Genomic DNA, 15,643 nt, shown 5'->3' with positions numbered 1-15,643 from the left:
TTTCTATACTGTCTCTTTTATAAAATTTATTTGGTAGTTTTCACTTGTCATTGTTTTACTTTTGTGTTTAATTAAAAGTTAGTTACAAGTCTTTATTAATGTCAATTAAAACATTGCCCTCGCTCTAATTTCGAGTTCTACTAACCACTTACGTTGTTGTGGGGTATATTTTATAATACAGCTGCTTGTTATTTACTTTGATAAGTCTGTGAAGAAGTAATTTTACCCAGGATTTTAATTAAGAATTTTAGGCTGCTGTTAAACATAATTAAATAGATTTGAATGTAAATAAGTCTTCTTCCCTCCTCAATATAATACATCCATCGCTTAGGAGGTCGTAAAGAGGCACCATTTAGACATCTTTTAAAAACATTATTTCAATATCATTGTCCCAAGTTCACAGCTGGTCAGTGTTTAGCTTACATCTCCTAAGGTCGATAAAATAATGTACAAGGGTAACTATAGAACAACCCGATATCCTCTCCCGAACTCTGCAGTCATCTTGTTTAACCATTTATAATTAATATTGGCGTGCAAAAATCGAATATTATTGGAGATATATATTAATAAATGTTTAATTTCAGAATAATAATAAAATAAAAGTCTATCCAAACGTTGTACAGGCAATAACATGAGGTCGCTCGACCTGCTAGAAATTACAGCCAAACCTTTCAACTGTTGAAAAAGAAGGCAGGGTGTTCAAGAAAGGCGGAATGATTTTTGACGAGGGAACTGGTAAATAAGAGCTGACCTAGGCAAAATAACAAATTTGAAACTGGAAACATTCCACTATATTTAAATGTATCTTGAAACAGCGGGCTCAGAGAGGAATTTACCCAGCAGGCAGGTGACGATCGTCTATCAGTTCTCTGCTCAAAGTTTTCCAGGCTGCAACAGTTATTTTTAAACTACTTGTATTTGGGAACTCTGTATGTTGATAACATTAGTTTACATATTTGAAACTGTCGCAAAAGGAGATAAATTCCAATTTAGTTTGAGAGAAAGAAGTTAGGACTCGATTATCCATTAGAAAGCGATTATGGTGGTCAGTTTACAGTAAAAATAAAGTAGGTAGAAATATACGTTGTTCTCAATGTGGACGTACAATACAATAGTATAGGTCTAAGAATCCTTTGGTAATGTACAGAGTAATGAATTACAAAACACAAAGATGAAGGATTTGGTCAAAGCTCAAATGTTAACCAAACAATCTGGAAGAAACATCTCATGAGCAAAATTCATATTGGAAAGTAATTCCAAATTTTTTGTGAAAACTTGTACAGATGGGTGTGGGGCATACAGTACAGAGAAGCTCAATTATTTAGAGATTAGTTTCAAGATGTGAATAGTTAGAATATGCATGGAATAACTCTGGTGACCAAAATTAAGGAAAATCCCACTGACTGAGTATAGCCCAGTCACATGTACCCTTAATGTAATTTCAGGCAGAATTGGTGTGACAAGGCTGTACCTTTTTAATTACATGTACAATCACTATGGCAGGCTTTCACACACTTTTCATCCACTGAGGACAGATGCAGACACACAAATATCTATATATACATATAAGGACACAGGAAGGAAATGTGTCAAGGCCGACAGGAAGCGGTGCAGCTTCCTAGGTCTAACCAACAGTAGTATTATTCCCTTCAGGGGACTGTCACATTAAGTTGACAGCATACAACTACTTCATCGTATCACTACTGCATAAATCTCTCTGAGAGATTTAGAAATGTATTATTTCTAAATATATATATAAACGATGGGCTTCTTTCAGTTTCCATCTACCAAATCCACTAACAAGGCTTTGGTGAGTCTGAGGCTGTAGTAGAAGATGCTTGCCCAAGGTGCCACACAGTAGGACTGAACCTGGAAACATGTGGTCGGGAAGCAAGCTTCTTAGCACACAACCATTCCTGCACCTGTATACATATATATATATAAATATGTGTGTGTCTGTATGTATGTATATATGTGTGTATATACTTGTATATATATTTGTGTATATGTCTGTGTGTGTATATATATATAATAAATATGTACACGTGGTTGTATGTGTGTGTGTCTATATATATATATATATAGATAGATAGATATAGATATAAATAAAATATCATGTAAGTTTGCTATCTCCTGTTTCTTCCATTGAAGGAGCCAACCGATGGTTTAGACGTAGCAGTCATTATGACAAATGGACTAACCTCTGTTTTGAAGATATGGAAGCATTGATTAGCTGTGGAGATATTCAACTCTTTGATGTTCGGGAACCCAAAGAAATACTGGACACTGGTAAAATACCCTGCGCTATAAATATTCCTTGTAAGTTTTATATCTTTCATCTCCTCCTTTTATTAGTTGTGCATAAATTCTGTAAAGGCTAATGTACTCTAAATTGTAGTTTTATGTACTTCGGTTCATCTTTTGTTTCAGTCATTGGGCAACAACCTTTGAAGGATTGGGCATTGCTTTGAAGGGTCTCAGTTAAGCAGATTGACCCCGGTACTTTTTCATTTTGTTAAATCTGGTACTTATTTTATCAGTTTTGTTTGCTGAATTGCTAAGTTACTGGCGCATGAAATAAAAACAAACCAACACTTGTCAGGCATTTGGGGAAGACACACACACACACACAGAGGACACTTAGTCTTTTGGAGGAGATGACAAAAGACCGAGATATCTGGTGCCATGCTGTACTCAACACGACTCATCCTCCTGATGAAGAGGATGAGCCTGCAAGAGTCCTGTGCTGGCACCACATGAAATGCACTCATGCTGGTGCCACATAAAGGGACTCGTGTTGGTGCCATGTTAAAAGCACCCAGCACACACTGTAAAGTAATTTGGCATTAGGAAGGGCATCCGGTCATAGAAACCAAGCCAAATCAGGCTGGAACCTGGTGCAGCTCTCCTGCTTGCCAACTTTGGTCAAACCGTTCCACCTATGCCAGCATGGAAAACAGACGTTAAAGGATGATGATGATGATATATATATATATATATATATATATAATCCAAGAAAGTTAGGGGTTGTGAATCCAACCCACTAAGGGATAATATTATATATATTCCATCTACTAGATTCATCCCTTTCAGAGTTGATGAAATAAGTACCAGTTAAGCGCTGGGGTTGATGTAATTGGCTAGCCCCCTCAGGCCTTGTGCCCATAGAAGAAAAGATTATCATTATTGACTTTCATTTTGAGCTTCATTTGCATATCACCTCCTGGTTTCTTTTTATCATTCATCCAGTCACTTGTAATTTGAGTCAATGAAATCTAATATCTTATTAATTAACATGAAAAGTCCTCTTCCGTTATTTAATTCTCCCAGTAACCTGGTAGATTAAACAAACTTTGTTGCAAATCATGTGAACGACGACCAACTTGAACTCTCCTCCTCCCTATTGTTGATAATCTCAGGCAAACTTGTAACAATTCATATATTTGAAGCAAATATAACAATCATCATATCAAAAGGACTTAGTTTTGACTTCAGAGGATAATATTTCAGCTCAGCTCTACATTCTACAAAGTTCTGTTGTTCTAAGCACACATTTTGTCTTTCCATTCCATACATTCCAGACACAATTCATCAGAGAACCATTTGCATAATTACTAAATCATCTTTTACTGAAACATTTTCTACCTCCTCTTTTTAATAATGGACTCATCTTTCCTCTGCTTGCTAATTGTCTTGCCTTGACCTTATTACTTTCTGGTTGTATTGTCACTCTCAGATTTACTTGTTGCATTGTTTCTTTTGTCTCCATTGGTTTTACCATTTTGCTCCCATTCCTGCTGGTTGTGCTGTGTCTCCTTCATACTTACTGGTTGTATTGTATCCCTCACCTTGCTGTTTGTGATTCCCTCATCTTTGCTGGTTGTGTTAACCTTGTTCCTTTACCCTCATACTTTATCTTTCACACTTGCATTCCTACTGCCTTCCATCTAAACCAGGGCTGGCCAACCTAAGGCCTGTGGGCCGCAGACTTTTATCTCATGGCCCACTTGATACTTTCTTGAAATGGATTTGTTTAAACAAACATTTAAAAATTTTATCAAAAATTAAAAGATTGTAATGAAAAGTAAAAAAGGAAGATACTACTGTTTTTGCAACAATAATATTTCATGTTGAATCAACGATCATTCATTTATTATTGTAATAATAGTATGAGAAAGCAAAATGCTTTCAATTCTGTCAGTATACAAGCAGCCCTCAAAAACCTTTCTGTGATTAAAGTGGCCTGCAATGTAATTCAAGTTGGCCAGGCCTGGTCTAAACATTATATGTAGTTCTTCATTCTAAACAATGCTGCTCTTTGGAATTCCTTTCTCTCTTGTCCCACTAGCCACACAAATGTACAAACCCCAGAAGAATCAAAGCCAACTTCACTTGTATTTTTCTAACTTAAGGGCTTCCTCCTGGACAAAGACCAATGCCTTCCGCTTTGCATACAAGAAGAGAAAGGACATTTTGCTTTGTAACAGTGACTTCTTGAGGAATTAGAAACAGGTTAAATATATACAATAAATATAAATATAAGTATAAATATAAATATACATATACAAAACAGAAAGTACAGGGGACCTAACTTAAACCTTGGAGTCCAATAGAGTTGATAAAATGTGGGTCAGAGATGGAGATCTTGCAGTGTATGTTGTGGTGTAACAGGAGTGGTTTAACAGGAAATATTTGATCTAAAAGATAAGAGGCAGTGGAGTCTACAAGTGGACAGCTTAGTGAAGAAATTCTTTTATAATAGACACTTTTCTTAAAGATGGCTGGTTAGCAATAACATTAGTGTTGAGAACCCACTAATGCGAGTTGAAGGAAGATCTGGCCCTGGAGACACTGGAGAGAGAAAGCGATAGAGGAGACTGCTTTCTATAACACTTGTTATGCTACAAGTGAGAGCTGTAGTTCGCAGCACCAGAAGTACCAGTCTCTGTTGTTTAAAACTTATTTGTTAATCATATCGAGTGAACTGATCTTTGGAGACATTTTGTTTTTTTTTAAATAGCAGACGAGATCAAAATTAATGAGAATACAAAGAAACAAAATTGAGAAATCTATGTGGTAAGATGTTTGCTTCTCAACCACATGGTTTGGGGTTCAGTCACAATGTGTGGCACCTTGGGCAAGTGTCTTCTACTTTGACCCCAACACCAACCAAAGCTATGTGAGTGGAAATGACATTGCAAGTATGGTTACTCCCTGTTAAGAAACACTACATCTTGTGGGTGTATTGTTCAGTTGCAGGAGATATGAACTCCTGATACTGGAGTTGAGTTTTTATCCATTTATTTGTAGCACTTTTCTGATCCATTAATTACAATGAAACACTCTTATTTGCAAAAACAATCAAAATCAATGTTTTCACCTCTTATCAATATTGTTAATAAAACTACAAATCACTTCTGTTATAACAGATGACATTTTTATGTTCCTGCAACAGACATTTTGTTTGTTAACAGTTCTGAGGGTACTCTGTAGCTTTTATTTGCATTTCCCACTTGTTAACATACTGTATCTGCTGTAGATCAATAAAACCAAATATTGATCTGCAATGCATGGACAATAAAGATGCTTTAAAGTTATTTTTTTGATGTGAATTTGTGTTGGTTGTGAAATGAGAATTATCCGAGATAAAAAGTATTCATTCTTTTTTTTTCTTTTTCACATTTGTATTTTTTTCAGGAATTAGTTGAGCCAGCAATGGAGCCAACATTCCTGCATGTCTCCATCCTGTGTCATCTTGTTTGTAAGACTCAACACTGACACCTTCATCTTTGACCGTTTTTCATCTATCAATTATTTGGCTAATTTCCACCACTAATTTATGTCAGTTTTTCACACCAAGCCACAACGTCGTTACTTTTATTTTAGGCTTATCCATGCTTGCATGGCTTGGGCGAGTCTTTTCTCACACAACATCTCACCATTTGTTTTGTTCTTTCGTAAGCTCCTTTGTGAAGTTCAACACCCTGAAATTGGCCTTTACTAATTTTACCTGTGTCTACTTTGGTCTTCTTCCACTTGGATGTCCTGCTATTTCTTCATCCATTACACATCACATAATTCTATCATCATTGCAGTCTCTCACCCCTACAACAGATTACTTTTGGACCCAATTTCTGCCATTTCATCTCTACCACATCACTCAAACACACTAACCTTAAATACCTGGCAGAGCATTCTTTTTTCATTCTTCCTTAGTCTCAGCACATCTTCTGCATTCAGTAGACATGTCTCACAACCCTACAGCATCACACTTTCTATACAAACAATTTATAATCTGCCCTTTATTTGAAGAATGATCCCTTCATTACCAATAGGGACAACTCAACAAATCATTTGTTTACTTTGTGTCTTTGAAGATGTCTAATAAAAGATCCCCTATTTGAATAACAGGTAAGGGTTAGCAACTGGTTTCCATAGTGTCCTTATCATAGCTATCTTCTCCTCTACTGCTTGTTTGGTTGCCTAGGGAACAGAAGCTATCAACTACTTCTATGGAAGTAGTTAAGCACTGAAAAGAATCTATTTTACTCATGCTTTCACTACTGTATATCTGCCACATATCATCTTTATTCACTGTCCGCCTGCTTCTGGTTCCAGAAACCCCTTGTCCACACCATATATGTTGTATGGAATTCCTATCGATTTTTTTCTCTCTGTGTGACCCTTCTTCTGATAACATCAATTTGAACAGCCTTTCTTCCCTACTTCAACCATCACCAAATAATTTACTCTGTAGCTTCTTGATTCTAGCCTCTACCCTTCATCTCCTTCTTAGCATGTACCCTACACCCCCTATCTTAGCAAATACCTTTCACTATTCTTTCAGTCCCTAATTCTCACATCTCTCTTGGCCCCTTAGTCTTTATCTCTATGCTTCACTTCTATGTCAGACTCTAAACCTTCATCTCTCTCTTGCTTTCTCAGTTTCCCTTCTGCTTTAGCTTCTAGTCTTCACTTCTGTCTTAAACCACAAACCAACAGCCCATCACAGTCTTCAATGTTCATTTGGTTTCCGTGTCATACCCTGCTCTTTCTGCCTCGACACTGTTTGTTCCACTGTGTAAATATCTTAACGTTTCATATTTGGGTATGTTAAAGCTAAAATGTTGGATATATTTGCTCATGTGTTTTTAATGAATTTTAAAAAGTAGAAACCAAGATATTCTTGATTGTACTTTCTTATGTGTTTTCTGATTTTGAAATTTTAATGTTTATATATTTTTTTTTTGAATAAGAAATAATTTTATTTTTGTGGAAAAATTTTATTTTCCATGATTTTATACTTTAACCCTTTAGCATTTAAACCAGCCATATCTGGCCAAAGTATTTTACCTGTTTTATGTTCAAACCAACCAGATTCAACATCTCAAACCTATCCTGCAATGTCACTCTAAAAATAAACAACCACATTTTCGAAATCTCTTAGCTACAAGATATGTGATTAATTTTGTAAAATGTGAATAAATAAGCATTATATTTGACAGAATAATTTGAATGCTAAAGGGTTAATTTTGTTTCTAAAACCAGAGAAATTAAGATATGTTAATTTGTTTTGTTTGTTTGTTTGTAGTGGGTCAAATAAAAGAAGCTTTACTTATGGCTGATGATCTGTTTTTAAACACATATGGTGTTGTGAAACCTTCACTGCAAGATACTAACATCGTTTTTGTTGGTTTGGGTCCCATCAAAAGCAGTGCTGCTCTGGAAATAGCTCATAAAGCTGGATTCAAAAAGTAAGCTTAAAAGAATTACTTTTTTTTTTTTTTTTCCAACATCCACTTCTCTGTTCACATGGGTCAGACGGAATTTGTTGAGGCAGGGATGTAGCTATGAGGTTAAGGAGTTTGTTTCCCAACCATGTGGTGGTCTTGGGTTCAATCCCATTTGTTTGGCTCCTTAGGCAAGTATCTTCTACTATAGTCCCTCCCACCACCTATTCCAGGCTGACCACCCTAGTATTTATTCTATTGGTATCTTTTGCTGAACCGCTAAGTTATGGAGATGTAAATACACCAACATCGGTTGTCAAGTGATAGTGGTAGGGGGGGACAAACAGACACACATAAATATATATGTATATGACGGGCTTCTTTCAGTTTCCATCTACCAAATCCACTCACAAGGTTTTGGTTGGCCCGAGGTTATAGTAGATATTTGCCCAAGGTGCCACATGGTGGGACTGAACCCGGAACCATGTAGTTGGGAGGCATTAACATTTTTGTCACTTGAAACTGAATGGCTAACATTCATCTCCCAAGCTGCAATTGCCTTAGTTTCAGATTGAAACACTTTCTATGTAAGCATATTTTGTTATAATTTAGATAATTCATAAACAAGAAGTTTGAATCCTAGATTTAGCAGTTTTATTAGGAGGGTTGATATCAAAAAGGATTAATTATGAGAACACCCTATTTTATTGTATGAAATGATATCTTTAAAATGTTGTTGTTGTTGCTTTGCAGAGCTCGCCATTACTATGGAGGTTACAAAGAATGGTTGACGAAAACCCATCCAAGACAAACACCACCTGCCTAATAACATCCGTAACCTCAAACATGACAATAACACCTTTTTACTTATTGTGGCCAGAAGATGAAAACTGGAATGACATATTGTCATCTTCTATGGAAACCATCTCTACAGCATTGGACACAAGGGGTTGGGGGGTGGGGAGAAAACGGACAAGAACATGGCTTTGATTCTTGGGTGTAAGATCTGATAAAGCATCACAATTTAATACTTTCTTACAAAACCATTTTTTAAAAATTCAGTAAATATTTAAATGAAGAGACACTCTCTGGGTTTGTAGAGATTCTGCTGTTATTCAAATATATTTATACACATGTCTAAATGCTTCCTCAGAGACACAAAGATATTAAATGTCAACATTATTTTTGCTGTCACAGACCCCTTTCCTGTTATCTCTGTGCATTATTCAAATTACTTTTACCCTTTAAACCTTGAAATTCCTGAAAACTTTTTGGGAAATATTTGCCATATTTCTTTCGAATAGTTCCAGTCACACTTCTCGAGATGTTTATTGGAAAAATATAGAGTGGGATACAATACAACATGAATATCTATTTCAGTTGGTGGTTTGGAGAACATTCAGCATTAGTTCTCTTTGTTCTGTAAGCTTCCTATGTTTTTTATATCAACCTTTCTTGAATGGAGCTGGAAAACTGTTTAAAGGGCAAAAAAAAGAAAATCAAAACCTTCAAATGAACTCCCTTCAGTGTTATGTCTAAACCTTCTCTGTTGTAACTCTTCGAAACAGTATCTACTGACATGCTTTATATTTATGAGAAGAAAAAGAAAAAAATTAAATCAAATTTGGGCTTTCTTAGATCATTAATTCTTCCAGAGAAGTGTCAACAAAACAAGTTTCATATTTACTAGCAAATCCCTTGCAGTTTGTGAAATTCATATAGGAAGCAAGCCAAGCTTACTTCTGTCTGCTACATGAAAAATAAAATATTGAAGTGAACAAAACTTTGGGAAATTTTGGAGTGGTTTTGTGCCTTGTTAAATCTTTTGATATCAAAATTTTTCATATTATTGAAGTTCTTAGGAAACTTACCTTGAGTATTAAAGTATATAGCATGTAATTGCTAGATTTTAAAGTGCATGGAGATTTGGATATTACAAGCACAAATTTAAGAAGAAACAGTAACTGGTCCACGATCCTACAGAATGCCTGGGTACTTTTTAATTTTCATGGGAGGGAAAAATTTGTCTAACATATCGAGGTTATGAATTAGAATGTAAATGAGTTTTTAGAAGAGGGACACTGGCAGGTACTCTGTAGTGTAATTAGTCACCTGGGAGAGTGATTAGAGCTGTGTCTGGAGTCCCTCAGTGGTTCTTGTAGCCTTTCGCCTCTCTCAAATTGGGGCTGCTAATGTCTACATCAGTTTGATGTCTTGTCTGAAATTTTTGAAGATTCATATTTCAGCTATTGCAGGTGGGTGGGTGTATGGGGCAAAAAAGTTGAAGTTGGGAGGGGGGAATGATTTTAAATACAGGGTAACTTCCAACTTTTTACTGTTGCTTGCTAATAATAATTTGATCCATGTACAAACTGAAAATAAAATCTATCCATTTGAAAATTCTGTTTACAACAAAATTTTATTCTTTGTTTCTCCGTGAGATTTTAAACCTTCACATTACATATATATTTTTTTTTTGTCTGAAGAGAAAAATAAAAGGTAACTTCAAGTTTACTGCCTTTCTTCTTCAATAATCCTCCTTACTCCAATTAGTATCACATGTAAATTGTCTTAAAAGTAATTCATTTCAGGAATGAACATTCTGGATATTCTTTTAAAGTGTTAGTGCAGGTGTATGGCAAGAAGTTTGCTCTCCGTGACATCATTCTGGGTTCAATCCCATTGCACAACACCTTGGGTATGTCTCTTCTGCTATTGCCTTGTGCTGATCAGATGGAAACTGAAAGAGGTGTTTGTGTGGGTGCATCACCATCTGCTTGTCCAACATTGTGTGAGTGTTGTAAATAAATGCTACTGTTAATAGGTGACAGGGTATCTGGTTGTAAAAATAAAAATTCTACAGAAAATTCCAGGAAAAAGAAGATGCTAAAATGCTGATGACGATGTTTTCTTATTGTCTTTTCCCTCATTAAGAAATGAAAAGCAGCTTAGTGGCATTGATTGGAATGGTAGACAGTCAACCAAGGCAATGAGGAATTTTTGCTTCATACTAACAAAAAAAAAAAAAAAAAAAAAAAGCCAGGTCTGGAAGATTGGTTTTTAGCAATATCCACAATGCTAATTCAAAGCTATAGTAGTCCTTGCGCACAGCATTGTAATGAAAGAATTCACAACTTAGAAATAAATGGACGATGCAGTTCTCATTGCAGAATCAAAGTAGGACTAAAATGATAAGGGGATACACAGCTTGCTAATTCAAAGGAACATAAGCTGCTGTACAGAGCTAGGAAAATGACACCAGCATGTGTCCTGGTGTTAGAATGCTGCTAAGTCCACCAATAGAGACTGAAGTCAAGGATATGTCCATATGCAGCAAGCATAAGAATGTGGGTGATTCAGTTTGTAAGGTCAGCAACTAATCAGAACTGAAATCATTTTCTGGCTATCTTTTATCTTCTTCTTAGTCATTTGACCTCAGCCATGATGAGGCACCATGTTAAAGGGTTTTAGTTAAACAGATCAACCCCCAGGACTTGCCTTTTTTTTTTTTTGTTTGTTAAAAGCACAGTACCTATTCTATCATTCTCTTTTGCCAAACCACTAAGTTACAGGAATGTAAAGACACCAACACTGGTTGTCAATTAGTGGGGGACATATATATACACACCCACACAATGGACTTCTTACAATTTCTGTCTACCAAATCCATTCACAAGGCTTTGATTGCCCTGAAGCTATAGAAGAAGACAATTGCCCAAGGTACCATGCAGTGGAACCGAACCTAGAACCACGTGGTTGGGAAGCAAGCTTCTTACAACACAGTCTCTCCATAGAGCAGGCATGGCTAATTAACTAAAAAACAAAAAAAAAAACAACTTCCTATTGAAGTCTGAGCCAAGCAAGAGTTTTTGAATAAGCTATTCTGCCAATAAAACAGTAACGATCTATTTGGAAAACAACATTGTAACTGTAGGAACAACACATTCCATAACTTAAATTTGTGAGAAAACTGATGCTAAGTGAATAATAAAGTTCAAAATTCTACACTAGCAATTAAAACAGGGTTAGTCATACATTAAGTTACTTTATAAGAGTGCAACGTCTCATATTTCATGAAATTATCTTGTTGGAAATTGGAGACCATCAATAGCTGACCCACATTGATAAGGAACTTAGAAGAAGGGAAAAAAAAAAGGCAAGACAGAAGGTACTGGAGGCGAAAAACTGTTTGACATTAAATTTTCACTTTGATTTGGGCAGTTTCAGATAAAATATTGTCCAAGTAACCAAAGTGACATTATTTTGTATCAGCTCCTAGGATATGCTGTGTTTTATGGTACCAACACAATTTGGGTCTAGTTAGTTCATAAGCTGAACTTTAGAATTGCTGGTGAAAACAATGAAGAATTCAGCAAAATAACTCCTTACCAAGTTGCTGATTGGAACATAAATCAACATAAAATTTTGATGGGTCTTAATTTAGATCGCAGGAAGTTTGTATCATAGAACCAGGCTGAGTTGGTATCGAAAGGGTTAATCTGATTATTTCAAAAGCAACTACACAGCTGTCACATCAACAAAGCTACTCTCAAAACATTAGATTAGTTTTAAATGAGAAACCAAAGCACACAGTAGCACTACTCATTTCATACAGTGAAACTGCTACACACAAGATTGCTTTACTCTAATCGTTCAAGTCTCACTTCCCAACATGCTACAACTACCAGCAGCTCAATATACTGTACCCTGACCCTTTTCCCTTCTTCTCCTGCAACAATCCTTGGTCATCTGAACTAGCAAGCAATGTTCTACACTTAATCTGCCATACGTCATTATCCAGACTGATTCACAACTTGGTTTGTACTCAAAACGTTCTGAAATAGTCAAGATTTAGCAACAAGCCCTTCTTTTATTATTTAACCTACAGAAATCCATGCTTAGCATACAACTGTAATGCCCACCCACCACAACCAGTTGATGAGAACCTTGCTCAAGCTATGGGCAGGCACACACTCATACGAAATGGTAATTCAAAATCAAAAACAAAAGTCACCACACACATACAAACATTGAATGAAATTGTGATAAGTGCCTGCCAATAGCAAAACCTAATTTTGGTAGAATATAAAGACAAACAAGAACAATGGCAACACTTGTTTTATTAGAAACAGTAGTCAGCCAACTGACAATGTATTCTAAATGGAAAAAATGTTGGACATGTTTAATGAAAATAAATAATGTGGAAAAGAATTTGTCAGTTCTCCACTACTTCACAGAAGATCTGAGACTATGTGACAAGGATTGGGAGAAAAAAAAACAAAAAAAAAAAAAAAACCTGCAATTCAAAGAGCAGACATCTATTTTGTCACATATGTACAGGCAGGTTTGCAGAATCTGAGCTGAATACTTACCGACTTGTGTAGAACATGGATTTAGAGGGGAAACAACTGCCTGACCATTAAACAAGCTGAGGGGTTGTGGTGGAAGGGGACAACTTGTGTTAGCAGACACAACATCCTTTGTTAAGTCTTTAACTGATGGAAGAAGGAAGGTGAGGCAGCCACAATACATAGAGTTTATTAAACTATGTTCTGAGCCATTCCAAGAATTTGGTACAAAAATAACTTTCTCCATAAACATCTTTTATTAAAAGATTAATGAAAGGAAAAATACATGAGTGTGTTCAGAGCACACTACACTAATTTCCTCAAGCTGAAAGAATTGTACCAAATAATTTGATAGTTCTGACTAATGGCTACTTACTGATTGGCCACATCAGATCCAGATAGTTTACTAATATTAATTGCTGTAAGGCAGGTTAGTAGTTTACTTTCGCATTTTTTTTTTTTAATTCTTTTCAATACTATATTTCACTAAATATAGAAAAAGACAGTGTTTTCATGTATCAGTTTGTCTTTGTTGCCAAAAGCATTCAGTATGATAACTAATGCATGGCTAAAGAACAAGTACAGGTAGTTAGTCCCTAGTAGGAAGGAACAGGATTGTCAACTCAAATTTATGTTCTGTTTGGTTAGGTAGGGAGGAGAAAGTCTTGGAATTTATTTGCCATATATTTCTGGGTTGAAAGAAGTAAGTCAAAGATATCAAGCAAATATAGGAAAGGGGAGATAAAAAAGTAATGTTGCATTATAACCCCTTGTCGCTTTCCCTTCGACGACAGCCAGTTTCATAACCAGTCACAGTGATTTTCACACCTATTGCCATGGTAACTTTGGTCTGTTGATTGGGTCAGTGATAGTTGATGTTGCTAAGTAAACAGGTAAATTTACTGGAGTTCACTATCACAGGACACAATCAGTGAGTTTTAGGTATATCTGAAAGCCACAACAAATATAACCAAGATATAAGAAGTTGGTTGAAGAACAAGTCGAAGGCTTCGAAATGATACACCAGGAGATAATAAGTGTTGTAGAGTAGTTAATTATGTTAGTAATAGAATTAAAGGCAGCAATTGTTTTTCTTTTTTGGGGACAAAAAGTTATAAGCGGACCATTCGTAAGAAGGAAAAAAAGTAACATTTAAATAGGTTTTGTAAATATATGTACAAAGTAAGTGAAGAATAAAAACTGATTCCTCAGAGTGAAAGGCAAACTTCTAAACAGAAAAGTTGAAGATGAAAGCATTTCTAGAGACTATTAGATATTTTACTTGGACTTAGTTTTAGGCAAGCAATTTGTAGATGCATAGAAATACATCAGAGAAAATTGAACCAAACTGTCTTATAGGTTAAAATAATACAATATTGATGAAGGAAACTGATTAAAAGATGAGACTATTGAAAATATCAAAGATTTGCAATGTCTAATTTAGGAAACAAAAATTTTTATTTTGTCTTTTAAGAAGACTTAAAATACTAGGAAAAGAAAGATATGCTTTGAAAAAAAAATTTTTGGTTAAAAGGAATTGCCATGGATTAATATTGTAATAATCTCTCTGCAAGTAAATATTTCTGCATTTAAGTAGAAGAGATGTAGTAGAAACAGGATTAGCTGCATTAAAAATGTTACCTTTCGCTTCCAGAATGGCTTCTACAAAGTGTAAATAGGACAAATCAAAGCCAATGTGAAACAGTTTGAAAGTTTTGTCTTTGAAATTGATGATCTCTTGCTACAGGATATAAATAGACGTTTTCAGAAAGGAACGCTGGAAGTCTTTCAAGACAACAATACCAAGCTGTTCATTAGGAAACCATTGTTTTAATGTTAAATGATCATAGGAGCTAAACGAAGGCCAGAATTAGAAGTGGAAAATGGTGGTAGTGGTGGGGAAGATAATAGTTTCTAGGTGTTAGTAGTATATGTGTTCAGAAGTGGAAGGTCTTTGTTGTCAACTGACAATTTACTAGATTCAGAACCAACATATAATAATTATAATAATAATAATATTAAATAAACTTCTCAGATAGGCCTCAAGGCCACATTTGTATAGGGTTTAGTCAATTGAACCAATCCCAGGTACGTGCTTGGTATTTTATGCACCCTAGAGGGATGAAAGGGAAAGTCAACTGTGGTGAAGTTTGAACTCAGCACACATAGCAAGAGAAACAAAATATATTTATTCTACCATTTCTGCCATCCCACTGCCACTAATAATTAAAATAATTAACAGTAGAAATTATATATTATTAAATTACTACGATGGTTACAAAAAAAAAAAAAAAAAAAAAAAAAAAAAAAAAAAAAGGTTGTGGAGAATAGAGTCTGAAACAATAAAATGTAGTCTATTGAAATAAAAGACACATGCATTGAAAGTTTTAATATGAACTGTTGTTAATTCAAGGAAATGTAGATATTGATATGAAATATGTCAAGATGTAATTACTATTGTATGCATGTGTGTGTATATATATATATACATATACACACACACACACACACACACACACACATATATCTGCACATATACAAATTGTTCATACAGTCTCCTCTAGT

At 35.3% G+C, this 15,643-nt stretch overlaps 1 protein-coding gene across 1 annotated transcript in view; it reads left to right on the top strand.

The window, feature by feature from the left end:
- LOC106868364 (thiosulfate sulfurtransferase/rhodanese-like domain-containing protein 3) overlaps positions 1 to 10,147 on the top strand; it is a 10,500-nt gene extending 353 nt beyond the window's left edge. Inside the window, exons 2-4 of the mRNA XM_089337580.1 lie at positions 2,152 to 2,319; positions 7,592 to 7,754; positions 8,484 to 10,147. Of these exons, the coding sequence (XP_089193706.1) occupies positions 2,152 to 2,319; positions 7,592 to 7,754; positions 8,484 to 8,556 (404 nt within the window). The 3' untranslated portion in view covers positions 8,557 to 10,147. The remainder of the gene's footprint in view (positions 1 to 2,151; positions 2,320 to 7,591; positions 7,755 to 8,483) is intronic.
- The last annotated feature ends 5,496 nt before the right edge of the window (positions 10,148 to 15,643 follow it).

This window comes from Octopus bimaculoides, chromosome 19, assembly GCF_046866305.1.
Source record: "Octopus bimaculoides isolate indiv1 chromosome 19, ASM4686630v1, whole genome shotgun sequence".
Taxonomy (NCBI): Eukaryota; Metazoa; Mollusca; class Cephalopoda; order Octopoda; family Octopodidae; genus Octopus; species Octopus bimaculoides.
Note: the sequence above shows the minus strand (reverse complement) of the source record. Positions and strands in the feature narration are given on the sequence as shown.